At 49.6% G+C, this 12329-nt stretch overlaps 4 protein-coding genes across 4 annotated transcripts; 2 read left to right on the forward strand and 2 right to left on the reverse strand.

The window, feature by feature from the left end:
• Positions 1–1144: 1144 nt before the first annotated feature.
• Positions 1145–2219, forward strand: GIQ15_01681 (uncharacterized protein; the record flags this gene model as incomplete). Its single annotated transcript, XM_033549098.1, has 2 exons — positions 1145–1255; positions 1314–2219. 2 exons carry the CDS (start codon positions 1145–1147, stop codon positions 2217–2219), a joined length of 1017 nt encoding a protein of 338 aa, XP_033410049.1.
• A 6404-nt stretch (positions 2220–8623) lies between these two features.
• On the reverse strand, positions 8624–9084 carry GIQ15_01682 (uncharacterized protein; the record flags this gene model as incomplete). The annotated part of the gene is made up of 2 exons (XM_033549099.1): positions 8624–8730; positions 8805–9084. 2 exons carry the CDS (start codon positions 9082–9084, stop codon positions 8624–8626), a joined length of 387 nt encoding a protein of 128 aa, XP_033410050.1.
• Positions 9085–9494: 410 nt separating this feature from the next.
• On the forward strand, positions 9495–10725 carry GIQ15_01683 (uncharacterized protein; the record flags this gene model as incomplete). The annotated part of the gene is made up of 4 exons (XM_033549100.1): positions 9495–9506; positions 9651–9786; positions 9871–10500; positions 10562–10725. The coding sequence occupies 4 exons, from the start codon at positions 9495–9497 to the stop codon at positions 10723–10725; spliced, it is 942 nt and encodes a 313-aa protein (XP_033410051.1).
• A 502-nt stretch (positions 10726–11227) lies between these two features.
• On the reverse strand, positions 11228–12321 carry GIQ15_01684 (uncharacterized protein; the record flags this gene model as incomplete). The annotated part of the gene is made up of 3 exons (XM_033549101.1): positions 11228–11449; positions 11507–11856; positions 11919–12321. The coding sequence occupies 3 exons, from the start codon at positions 12319–12321 to the stop codon at positions 11228–11230; spliced, it is 975 nt and encodes a 324-aa protein (XP_033410052.1).
• Between the last annotated feature and the right edge of the window lie 8 nt (positions 12322–12329).

Below are 12329 nucleotides of genomic sequence, written 5' to 3' on the forward strand. Positions count from 1 at the left end.
CCTCCTGGCCGTTCGACGGCGATGGCAGCCTTGGATAGCCAGGACCAGGACGCCCATCGAGCACCGCGATGGTTGCACTTAGCTCGTCGTCGACTGCCTTTCTCTGCCCGTTGACTGGCCCGTTGGCTCGTCCAGGGTTGAACCGTCACAATCTTACTTCGTCTGTATAGGCTGGGGCTGGCTGGCTGGCTCGTCACAGGCCGCGCTGAGGTGCCGGCATATACGCTGCTCTCTGCACCCTCTGCACCATCCCATCTGCGCCATCTGCACTCTCTGCATCACCATCGTGCGGAGAGGGAGCTATATTCTGCTATTCTTGAGCTTGGCAACTGCATACTCTCGACTGGCTCCATGATCGCCGTGTTCGTCCTGAGAGAACAGACGCTCTGCATCCCGGTTTCCATGGCTTGGGCTCCCACCAGCCTCCACACGAAAACTTAATCATACTAGCTTTACCACCAACCTCTGCGACTGCTGCATACGTGGATGCCTGGACAGGACGGAGGCTGAAGATATACGGCCTGGTGGATGCCCGATAAGACGTGAAGCGTGAGGCTGCTTATCTGTGCACTGTGGAGAGCCCGGAGTATCTGCATAAATATAATACCCGATCTGGTTATGCAGGGCTGGAATGAGTAAATGTGAGCCTTCCGGTGTAGTCTCCTCGGTAGTCTCGTCAAGAGCAGTGTATATAAGGCGTGGACCGCCGTCAGCTCTGGTCCATCTGCCCCAAATATCTCAAGCGTCTCAACCGTATGGTTCGGCAGTGTCTGAAGCCTCCTTGTTGGTCTGACCTCCTGCCATGAAGATGTTGCTGCCATAGGATGCCTTCAACTGCTGGAACGTCCTGCCTTCGTCCGGGTCCATGGCATCGCTCCTGGTCCATATAGAGTCCGTAGAGCCGTAGAGTCCGTATTTCCTATCTAGGCAAGTGTCTCTCCGTTCTCACAGTGAGCAAGAATGACTCATTTATGAGCCCTCTGATTGGCTGGAAGATGCACGCCAAGAACCCGCACCCATGGCAGTGGATCCAGGCTCATTTTCCTATTGGTGGAGAAGGAGTTTAGGTCTCGGCCCGAAGTCTTCCCGGCTGACTAAGTGGCTTATCTCACTTTCCCCCAAGGTCAGCTTTCGAAGGCCGGCGATGAAGATATATAAACCGCCCGAACACCTGCTGTGTCGACTCCTTTCTGTCCACGCTGCTCTCCGTTCGTGGCTCTCCCCCCAAGCGCTGAAGTCCCTCAGCTACACTTTGGTAGACCCCCCTTAAACCCCCCACCATCCCGTCATGTCGGCCTCTGCTTCTGCATCAGCCGCCTGCCCCCGCGAGTCCATCGGATTCTTCCAACCGGCCCGCCTCTCTGTCGCCAAGTGGCCGTCGTGATTGCAGTTCATCTGGCACCCTCGTGCCTCAATCTCCATCGGCTTATCCTTCGTCCTTTTTGCATTTGAATCCCGGCCCCTTGCTACCATATTCTCCCACGCCACTCGGCCCGCAGCTCGTGGACTCGACCTTCTTTCCGGCGCCAGATCCCTTTGCCAGCTTTCTTTCCGATACCTACCTTACCCAGGACCAATACCCTCTATCCACCACATTCTCAGACACCCCCGGCGTGACCCCAACCGTCTCTGTTGGGGATTCCTTTGACGACCCATTGCAAGCGTTTCTTTCGACGGAAGGCTTTGATTTCAGCAATATTGCAGAACAGCTCCTTGTACCATCTTCGATTGATAACAGTCCCACGTATACCCCGACATCAGAAGACAGCTCATTGCACTCCATGAAGGCATGCGAGCAGTATCTTCTAGACATCCCACTGACCAGTAACGCCGACGACTCCCGCTCCGAGACGGACCAGCCGTCCACCGCCGGCTCTGTTCGTTCCGCCAATTCAGGCCACAGCTCTCCCACCGGGCTTGACCTCGCTGCCGCTCCCATCCCCCCTGTCATACGCAGCCCGGCGTCATCTTCAAATTCCACCGCCGAATCGAGCAGTAGCCGTAAGCGACAGCGTGTGGATGTCGAAAAGCGATCTGAGGAAGAAATAGCCAACGAGAAACGCCAGCGAAACACGATGGCTGCTCGCAGGTTCCGTAAGAGAAAGGAAGACCGGATCTCTAGCTTGGAGCAGCAGCTCGCCGAAGCACTCCGAGAACGAGACGAGCTCAAGCTTCAAGTGGCAAGGCTCGAAGGGCAGAATATGATGTTGCGGAAGTAACCAGCAGCTAGACTGTATTATGTACTCTCCCTTCTAACCCTGTGCATTCCTGTGTTTGTTCACTGTCAATATGGGGTGAAAGCTGTAACGTTGGGGGGAGGGGTTACTGGTTTGCGTTTGTTTTGTGAATCTCGGGAATATTTGGATTGATATTGTATTTTATATACCGTTCAATCAGCGACTATAAAGCTCCTTACTCTCGTCTGATATCATAGTCCTGGCTTGTGTGTGTTTGAATATGTCGTCTCGAGGTTGGGGCGTGAGGTGACGTTGAATTACCCTTTTGGGTTTACTCATAGCAACCAAACCTGCTCCCCAAGTGCCCATACTCTATACCCATCCATACAGTTTTCAACATCATACCAGCGTGAACACGCATGGCCTCAATACCCCTTTGTCAAAACTAGCCTCGCGAGGGTCATAGTCTAGGTCTATTTTCTTCGTGGGAGATCTTGACCACGCCAGAACTAATCTTGCAACTCGTGTCTATTCATTCCCTGCCGGGCGACTAGCAAAGCTGGACATCAAAGGAAACAGTATATATCCCGGAGCCGATGACAAGAATACCACGGACAAGTCAACCAATATGGGTGTGAACGACAGCCCTATGCCGCGCGAGCCCGCTCGATATCGGTGTCGACCCAGGCATAAGACAAGAGAAGACCGATATGAGCCAAAAATGACAACCCGCGAACCAAGCAAGAAAGTGTCCTTACCGAAGAAGCCGAAACGGGTGCCTGGACGGAAAGCTGATAGTACGGCCCTCAAAAACAGCTTTAAACCATCGAATATTTCGCAGGAGCGTCTTACGGTATGGTAGCCGGCCGTCATATACTTTTAAGATTACGTCGCTGATTTGGTTCAAAAGCTCGATGGAAGCATTGGCGGAGGGCTCTTTCGACATGGCCGCGCCTCCTCGCCAGTTATGCGGAGTGAACGTGAGATATCCCTATCTTGTTTCTACGTATGATGTATTCTGATACCATCATGAAAACAGTTCCTGACCTTTCCTTTCCTGAACTCAACTTCCTCTCATCACGATCAAAGGCGAGACGTGAGTCTCCACAGCGTTCTGGTCTAGAGAAGAGAAAGTCCTTGGACTCATACGCGCAGAATACTATATCGAAATATTTCTCACCTTCGCGCTCAACCAGGCCTCGGCGTATTTCTGATAATCATGTCAAGGTCCATGATGATACCTCGCTATCAAAGCCTCGCGCGGATAAGCCACTCTTACCTTCAATAGAAGGACATGAGCGTTCTAGTTTGCGCGCTCAGGCTTTGGGCGAGGATACCCAGTGTTCTCTGCAAAGAGAGCAGCCCAAGACTAAGGATAGTGCTGCTGACCCTGATCAGTCACCTACAAACTATACATGGTCTCGAACAAACTCAGCGATACACGCAAAAGAACCTGAGGATAATCATCAGACCGTTGAGACTGGAGGTGCAGGAAGGGCTTGTAGGGGATTCGATCGCCCGAGTAGCGCGGGCTCCTCTCAGTTGGATTCTAGGGTGCGGGCCATGCTCTTCCACAATGCCTATATCTCCACCCCGTCAAAACCACACGTAGAGGATCACAAAAAGACATATAGCCTTGAAGATCTGTTTCAAATGGCAAAGCAAGTGTCCCCGCTGGTTACAACTACAAATCCACCCCATCACCCTACTTATATGGGGATTTCAGACGGACTATGCGAACAGAAGAATAAAAGCCAACATCCCCAAAAACCGAGAAACAGGGAACCTTTGACTCAGGAACCATCCTGGAGGCGGTCCTATCGCGCTTGTGAATACACGAAGTGGAGGACACAGTTCTCTCCGTCTCCATATAGCATATCCAGGGATACAGACCGTGTAACCAGGAAGGGAGCTGCTGAATGTCATTTCAATAGAGGTCAAAGATCAAGTTGTTCGCCAAAAGCCAGGGCCACGAGACAACTAGCCTTTTACCCTTACCAGAGTCGTCCGAACGGTCAATCCCGCTCTCTTGTGGCACCTGCACCACACCTTTCTACGGAATATACCCCTAGCCTTGGGAGAGATAGCCCGTTACTAACCTACAGCCGCCAGACCCAGCAACGATCCCAGGTCTTCCAGCCCATACGACAAGGAGAATCTGGAAATCTGCATAGACAACCTCTAGGCTTATACCTTGAAAATCAAAGTGCCACTAGTGCGCCCACTTTCAATCACCAATACCGCCTCTATGGCTCTCCGCCTCACTTTAACCTACCAAACGACCCACAATCCGATTTTGTAGACCTAGAGTTTGAATTTACTCAGGAGGGGCTTTTGGGCCAACGTCTGCATGCGCTGGATGATGAGATTCGTACTTTTCAAACCCCTTCCGAACATGGCAGAGATACTCCGCATACGCCGCAGAAGCTTCGCACACCTTCACCTTCAGAATCCAAGGCACTCCGCTTCCCTCTTGTGGGAGCTACAGATGAATCAAAATTAAATGTGAACCCATCGCAATTTTGGCGGCCAAATAGACTCTACTAATATCTCCAAGTACGATAGATGCTGTTTTACCTGTTTCTTTGGAGCTGCTGGCGTGGGTATATATACCCCCTACTTCTACAGATTTGAAATATGTGATATTCTTATTTTACTAGATACTCACATATCTTATAATTAGCTACAGTCGAAAAAGTAGAGGCTAGCGAGGACGGTTTGATTGAATACAATGTGTTGACATTCGAGTTGCATATTTGTATTAAAATTAATGGCTGAGTTTACGTCGCGTTGAATGCCACTTTAACTGTTTGGTGTGGTATGTCAAGTTGGAGCCTCATCGGCCCACTTTCGGGGTATCTTTCAAGCGACCTTCAACCACCTGTACGTCCATGAGCCCACGTCGCCTCACACTTCAAGATGCAGGGCTCCATCTGTCAGCCATCAAAGCCGTGTTGAAACAGGCAAGGTCGATCTATCAGTTATAGCCACAGAGATCTTGCTTGCCAGAGTCTCGAGCAGCTGTGGCTGATATTGACTAACTAGTCAGTGGTGGTAAAACCTGAGGTAACGACCTATCATTTGCATGAGTGAGCCGTGATTTGCATCTGCCACGGGCGGGCGGCCCGTTGCTGCATGTCCATTAGCTGCCCATAGCGGAACTATATTTATTCTATCGCTAGTTATGGCGCACATCGCGGAGCAAGTTCGGTTTTCACAATGCAATGCAATGCAGCGGCCCCGTCAAGAGAGCGAATGCCGACGACCATTCATATCGCCTGCAAGTGAAAGTGATACACGAATAGCGAGATACTCCTATCCCGACAGGCCAATGATGATCAGCTCTGGCGAATTGCCGAAATGTCAGTTACAACAGCAAACCCGCCGCGGGGGGTACAGGCCGTACCGCCTCACCATCGATCCTAATTTCACAGTCGAATACAATTCGCCCAAGCTTGATGACTCCGCCGCGTTGGCTTCTGTGGCTTGCATATTATCTCGTTGGAGCCTAAAGACATGTCTAGACCGCAACCCACTATACGGCCGTCCATGGGGATAAGCTAGGGAGCTCCGAAGGCATAACATATCCCATGCCTGTTAGCCCAACTTGAAGGGCCCTCTGCACTCGATGAGCCGCAAGGGGTGGGCTGTGGCTGGCTCTAGAACCCGAGAGAGGAATGGCCTTCCTTCGCACGGTAAACATAGCTCGAGCCAGGCAATGCTAAGATGTCTCCCGCAATCAACATCCATGTGGAGCATGAATGTACGTCTAGGCTTTGGAGTATAAGGGTTCCGGGCTCTAGAGCATATTATCCAGCTCAATCGCAGTTTTCCACTTAGCTGCTTAACCGAATCTGTTGCCAGGAGGCGTTCGTCGGGCGTGTTTTTTTGCATCAAGATTGCAGGATTAGTCCAAACCTCCTGTCATGGACACCATTTCTTATTGCTTGCGCCACATCTACAAAGTGCTTGGAGTGATCAACAATGGCCCTGTCAGTGGAACGGCAAAGGGCCCATCTTTTCTATTCCCTGTTTCATTGCAGTTTAATCGATCTTACGGAGATGCTGGCTCGTCCGCGATGCACTCCTCTCCTCACCGCTCTTGGATACGAAACGATTTCCCAGCTGTCGACCATACAGTGGTACGGGGCTTCCGGTTATCAGGCAGTGCAGGGCGGCAAACGCTCGAGTTTGGCCCCATCAAGCCCATCCCACAGATGCGAGTGGATAGGACTGTAACTATCAATTATTGAAGCATAGCGACATGCATGCTAAGGGAACTATGTTGCTTTTCAGAAGGTATATTCTCCAGTATGGCGTCCCACTGCCCACCAGCTAAGTAGGGAGCAGCCCTTGGGTCCGGGCAAAATGTTACATGTCACTGCGTCGGTCATGCCCTTGTCATGCAAATTTTGCCGCTAGAACTATGCCCCTGGTGCGACTGGTCAAGCCGTTAGATTAAGAGCTAGAGGAACTCGGGGCTTAAAATTGCCATTCCATTCTAACTCTTCGGTGAGCACATAGCTCCGTGCATTTAGATTTAGGGCCCAGGCCCAACTGTATACTCTGGCCAGGCCAGAGTGTGACGGGGGTCAAGAGATATACAATATCTGATCAACGATTTCAGATATCGCTAAGCTAGTCTACAATTCTTGGTCCTCATGGAGATACCTGAACACGTATATCCACATTCTGGGTATATAAGAAGTCATTTCTTCCCACTCAAATTGTGAATACAAGACCTTCTTCAGCTCACATATACTCCCGCATCTAGACAGCACCAAAAAAATCCGCCCCCCTCTTGAAACTCCTTTCTCGGAAGACGAGACAAAAGCCCCTAATCGAACCTTGCCACTTTTGGCTGAACGATCTGATAGATACAACTCATGTTGCCTGGACGCCAGCTTCCTCTGACCAGGGTCAATCTTATGTACCTCCAAGAGTCCTTACGAGAGGTAAAAGCTTTCATTTCTTCAATGTTTCACCTTCATCCTCCTTTATGGTCAAGAGATCTTGTATGGTTGACCAGATATTGGGACTTATAGGAATCTGATACGGATTCGACAGAAGCAGATGTTCTGGTACAGACTGAAAAAGCCCAAGCTTCAAGAAGAACACGGTGCCCTGGAGCTATGGCATCCTCTGGCAGAAATGGAGAGGTTGCGGTTCCTTGTCCTAAATGTTCGCCCAGTTTGCTCCACTGCCGGACATGCATCGACCATGCCTTCACATCAATTCCAACAGGCTCGGCGGCGACAACCACATCCACATCCACCCATTTACTAGACGCTATAAAGGATATAGCACCCTACAACCAACCCTCCTGCTTCAGGACTGACCACCCTGTTCAACGATATCTCACTCCTGGAACCCCTTATGACCCGCCGTTGGTTTCCAAGACAGCCCTTGAAGATTTGAACATCAGATATTCTGACAGAGACTCAGTCTATAAACGGTTCCTTATTGCAAAGGCCAACTACAAGGATACCAAGAATAGCTATTATAAGGACATTTGAGTGATCAAGGGGTAGAACTCTTGAGTTATATCGATATTGGCAAAACAGGCCGAGGGGGAGCGTACATCGTGGGATCCAGTCTTTAAGAAATATTTCCTATGTCTTTTGTTTTAATTTCTACTCTGATCTGCCTGGAGTATTGTGCTAGCTGTTCATATGCGGGATTGAATTGGGTTAATTAATATTGGTTATTTGGATATCATACTTACCGCAAGCAAATGCATATCATTTATAAACATGACCGTTAATCCCCTCTTCAGCACGGGTGTGGAGGTCAAATTGAAAAGTATCCTTGTCCTTTATTGTTGGTGCGGGCTATTGTCCAGTAAGCTCATAGACTAAAAACCTACCACAGTACTCCGTATGATGCTAGCTAGATGTAAAGGAGGCTGGCCCTTTGACGCTTAACGGTCAAGGTAAACCTAAGTTTAATTATTTGAGGATTACTTGATAGAGGTCGGAAATATTCCTTCTAGTCTCATGGGTATTCTCCGCCTTGGGTTTATATGTAATGTACAAGCTTTTAAACACTGGTCACTACCGAAAATTAGATTAATGCAAGCTCCTCGCCCGAGGAAGGTGAGCCGGCCATTTATTCCGCTGATGTTAAAGGTTTTCAAGATGATATTGCCTTCACCCGTTGACATTGAGAGAATAGTAGATACGAGGAGTCGGTGCTCCCTCGAGCATGACCAAACCCGAATTCTCAGCTGCCTAGTTTTCGGATCCCTCAAAATGTAGCTCTCTGAATCATCATCTCTTCTCTATTTCCCGTCGTTTATCCATGCCAAGGCCGGTATAAAGCTCAACTTTGTGTGCAAATGAGATATTTTCATATTTCGTTGCAATTATAACTTCAAATCTCGGGTATCATACAGTAGGAGTAGCACACCAGCCTCGCTTCTAGGTGTCAAGGATGCAGACAGAACATTAAAGAGATGCAAATGCGCGTTGTGTTTTTTCGGTCCATGAAAGTCCCTTACTTCCCGAGATTGAAACGTCGATTGGGTATTTCCATTCCATCACTTTCCCCCATCCTAATTCAGGGTTAGCATAACAAAATCCCGCCAGCTACTAATAGCCATGCAACACAGGGCGGATAAACACATACCCCAATACGCACACCTCCTCCCCAGAAACTTGCCAACAAACGGTATTAGGACCAGTGTCAGGAGCATTTCCAGCTGCTGTATGCTTTCTCTCCACTCTGCTTCGGCGTCCGAGTCGTCATCACTGGTTACCGATAGATCGTTATCTAAGAATGAATCGGATCCGGAAGAGGACGGGAGCGAGGCAACATCATCCTCAGAGTCAGAGGTGGGCCTGGAGGTGAATGTAAAGGCCGAGGAGGAGAGAGAGCTCGGTTCGAAGGTAGATGCAGAAAGCGACATGTTTGGTTGCTCGGGAGGTCGTATGGGCCTATAGCTGGTGTGGCAGCTGGACGTACAACTGCTATATCGGCCGTGGATAAAACCGAGTGTCCTCACCGGCTCGACGAAGCTGTCAACTCGGCCTGGTCTTCGTCTTCTTCTTCGTCTTCGGCTTCGTCCTCTCCGGCTTCTTGCTATCTCGAAGTCGCGATCCTGCGGTGTCAAGAGGCTTGCTTAGTCAACTTACCACGTGATATAAACCCGCCGACTGCTCTTTTGGCTCGCAGGTTGCCACCGCTGGCCCTGCGCGCGACAAGGAGGGCTTGATATAAATATATTTAACATTCTCAGTCTCTGTTCACCCCCTAAGGACGCTCAAGAGAGTAGGACGCTCCGTGAATATAGCTGCAGAGAGCATTTAGCTGTCAATCATGGCCGATACTGTACGTCATTTTAAATTTTCCTGCCCACAATAAGTTTATCCACCCTCAAAAATCCCCGCGGCTTGCAATATATGTGACTCCTACACCACCAAGGCAATACCACTTGAAAGCAGGCTAACAAAAGGAACCCATTACTCTTGATAGGAGGTTGCGCTTCCAGAAAGGAAACACCGAAAGTCAGTTGCCTTTAGCGAAGGCGCAACAGTTATGGACGCAAACGGTACCATTTCCGAGGCTAACTATGCTGAGGATAAGACAACGGCCGAAAAGCACACTGCTGGTATGTCCGCGGTTTCATTATTCCTCAAGCGGCCTGCTAGGTATTTCTTCTGCAGTAACTAATCTAATTATTCATGACGTGTAGTGTCGCCTGACCAGGAAGTCGACGAGATGACCGATATGTTCAAGGGCCTAACGAAAAAGAAGAAATCAAAGAAATCGAAGGATACAGACGCAGCAGAAACTGGAGAAGACGGTGGTGCGGCTGACGCCGAATTCGACCCTTCCACGATTAAGAAGAAAAAGAAGAAGTCTTCGAAAAAAACAACGGATGGCGACTTTGAAGCTAAGCTTGCACAAGCTGGCTTAGCGGAGGAGGCTGCTCCTGAAGAGACGCAGTCCCCAGAGCAGATTATCGAGGCACTCGAGAGCGGAACCGGAATTTGGGCCCACGATGCCACGCAACCCATCAACTACTCGCTGTTGGTGACTCGCTTCTTCAGTCTTATCCACAGCCACCACCCTGATCTCCTGGCCAGCGGTTCGAAATCGTACAAGATCCCTCCTCCCCAGTGTCTGCGTGAAGGAAACCGAAGAACCATTTTTGCCAATATTCCCGATATCTGCAAGCGGATGAAACGATCCGACGACCACGTCATGCAGTTTTTGTTTGCTGAATTGGGAACAAGCGGCAGTGTTGACGGTAGTAGACGACTAGTGATTAAGGGTCGTTTCCAACAGAAACAGATTGAAAACGTCCTGCGACGATATATTGGTTCGTTTATCATAGGGATCCCTTGAACGTTGTGAATAGCGTGACTAACCACCTTGTTTAGTTGAGTATGTTACCTGCAAGACGTGTAGGAGCCCGGACACGGAACTGAGCAAAGGAGAGAACCGTCTTTACTTCGTTACTTGCAATTCCTGTGGCAGTCGACGCAGTGTCACTGCTATCAAGACTGGTTTCCGTGGACAAGTCGGCAAGCGCAAAAAGCAATAGAAAGTTTACTATTAAGCGTCTTGAAGACCGCCTTTTCTATCCACAAAATCCGGCGAACGAGTCAATTGTCCGTTCAATTACTCGCTTGACCTTCTCCGATCCTCTCACGGCCCCGTTTCCCCGTTCGTGTCCACCTCCTCGTTTTTTTTTTACAATTTGTACGGGGTTGCTGGATTTTAAATTGCATTTATGAACAGTTCCCCTTTGTTCATGTCACTTGGCAAACGGGTTTCCCGACCTAATTTTTTCTTTTTCAGGTGGAACAGAATGAGACTCCGAAGTGGATGAATGTTAAATGACTTTTTCTACATAGTATAATTAGAAGCCATGATCATGTCCTACAATTAGAACTGCGCAACGTTAAAAGTGAAGCAACCAAAGATAGCATATCTTGGGTTATTGGAAGAGGTATCTAATAAAAATTTGAAACAAGAGAAAGTCGTAAAATGTATTTGGCTTGCATGCAACACTACTAACTGTAATCGCTCATCTGATAATCCCTTTAGGCTGCGGCTCCTCCGTGTGCAAGCATCCAGGTTGCAAATGCAGCAGGATTTCTTGTCTGCAAGTAGATTGTTCCCGGGCCAGTGAACTTGCAGACGAGGCCTTCGCCGGCACTAAGATTCGATAGCATACCACCAGAGGCGACGCGCTCCATGACATACTTGGAGTTCCACGCGACGAGGTGACCGTTGTCGACGATATATTTCTCACCATCCATCAACTATATTCAATGTTAGTTTACGCCTTCTTGGGTACGGACTAAACAGCTGAAACTTACGTCTTTCCTTATGATCGCACCAAAACTCTGAATGAACAGGATACCAGTCCCGCTGATCTTATAGACGAACAGACCTTCCCCGGAGAAAAAGGCCTTGCTCAGGCCCTGGTTTTTATAGTCCTTGACTATCCCCTGTGTACATGCAAGGAACGCATCTTTACCAACGGACCACTGCTCCTGTCCATTGAGTTTAAGGAGGGAGATATCACCAAGCATGGTGGGCGCTAGCAGTAATTCACCAGGCCCGGTATACGTTGATGAGGACATTTCGCCGCCAGCAAGCATCTTTTTCATAGAAAACTTCACAGATCCCTTCAGCGATACGGTGGGAGACATCGCAATCATGGCACCTACAGGTTTGAGAGCTTAGAACAAAGCTACGACGAATGAATAGGAGATATCTCGTTCGTACCTGGCTTTGCAGTCAATGGGCAGCCCATCGCTAGCTGGATTGTGAGAACCGAGTTGGTGTCTCGATGGCTGATACGGTAGCTACCGCCGTTAAATGTGCCAACATCGTCTGCAGTGGTAGCTTGCGTGCCAACGAACTGGCCGGAGGGCGGGGCGCCAGGCATATTACTCTCGACCTGCATCGGCGGTGTTTGGGCTACCAGAGGAGGAGGCGATCCAGCATTTGGCGGTGGTGGTGGGTAGTGGGCGGCGCCGCCTTGAGGTGGAGGAGGGTAGCTATACGGCGCTTGCTGCTGCTGCTGCTGATGTTGCTGCTGTTGCGGTGGTTGTTGATATCCGCCCTGGCCGGGAGGAGGGGGATAGTAGCCTCCTTGTGCGGGAGCATGCTGTGCTTGGAAGGCCATTGTCTGTG

The sequence above is a fragment of the Arthroderma uncinatum genome (assembly GCF_011692745.1).
Source record: "Arthroderma uncinatum strain CBS 119779 chromosome Unknown scaffold1, whole genome shotgun sequence".
Classification (NCBI taxonomy): domain Eukaryota; kingdom Fungi; phylum Ascomycota; class Eurotiomycetes; order Onygenales; family Arthrodermataceae; genus Arthroderma; species Arthroderma uncinatum.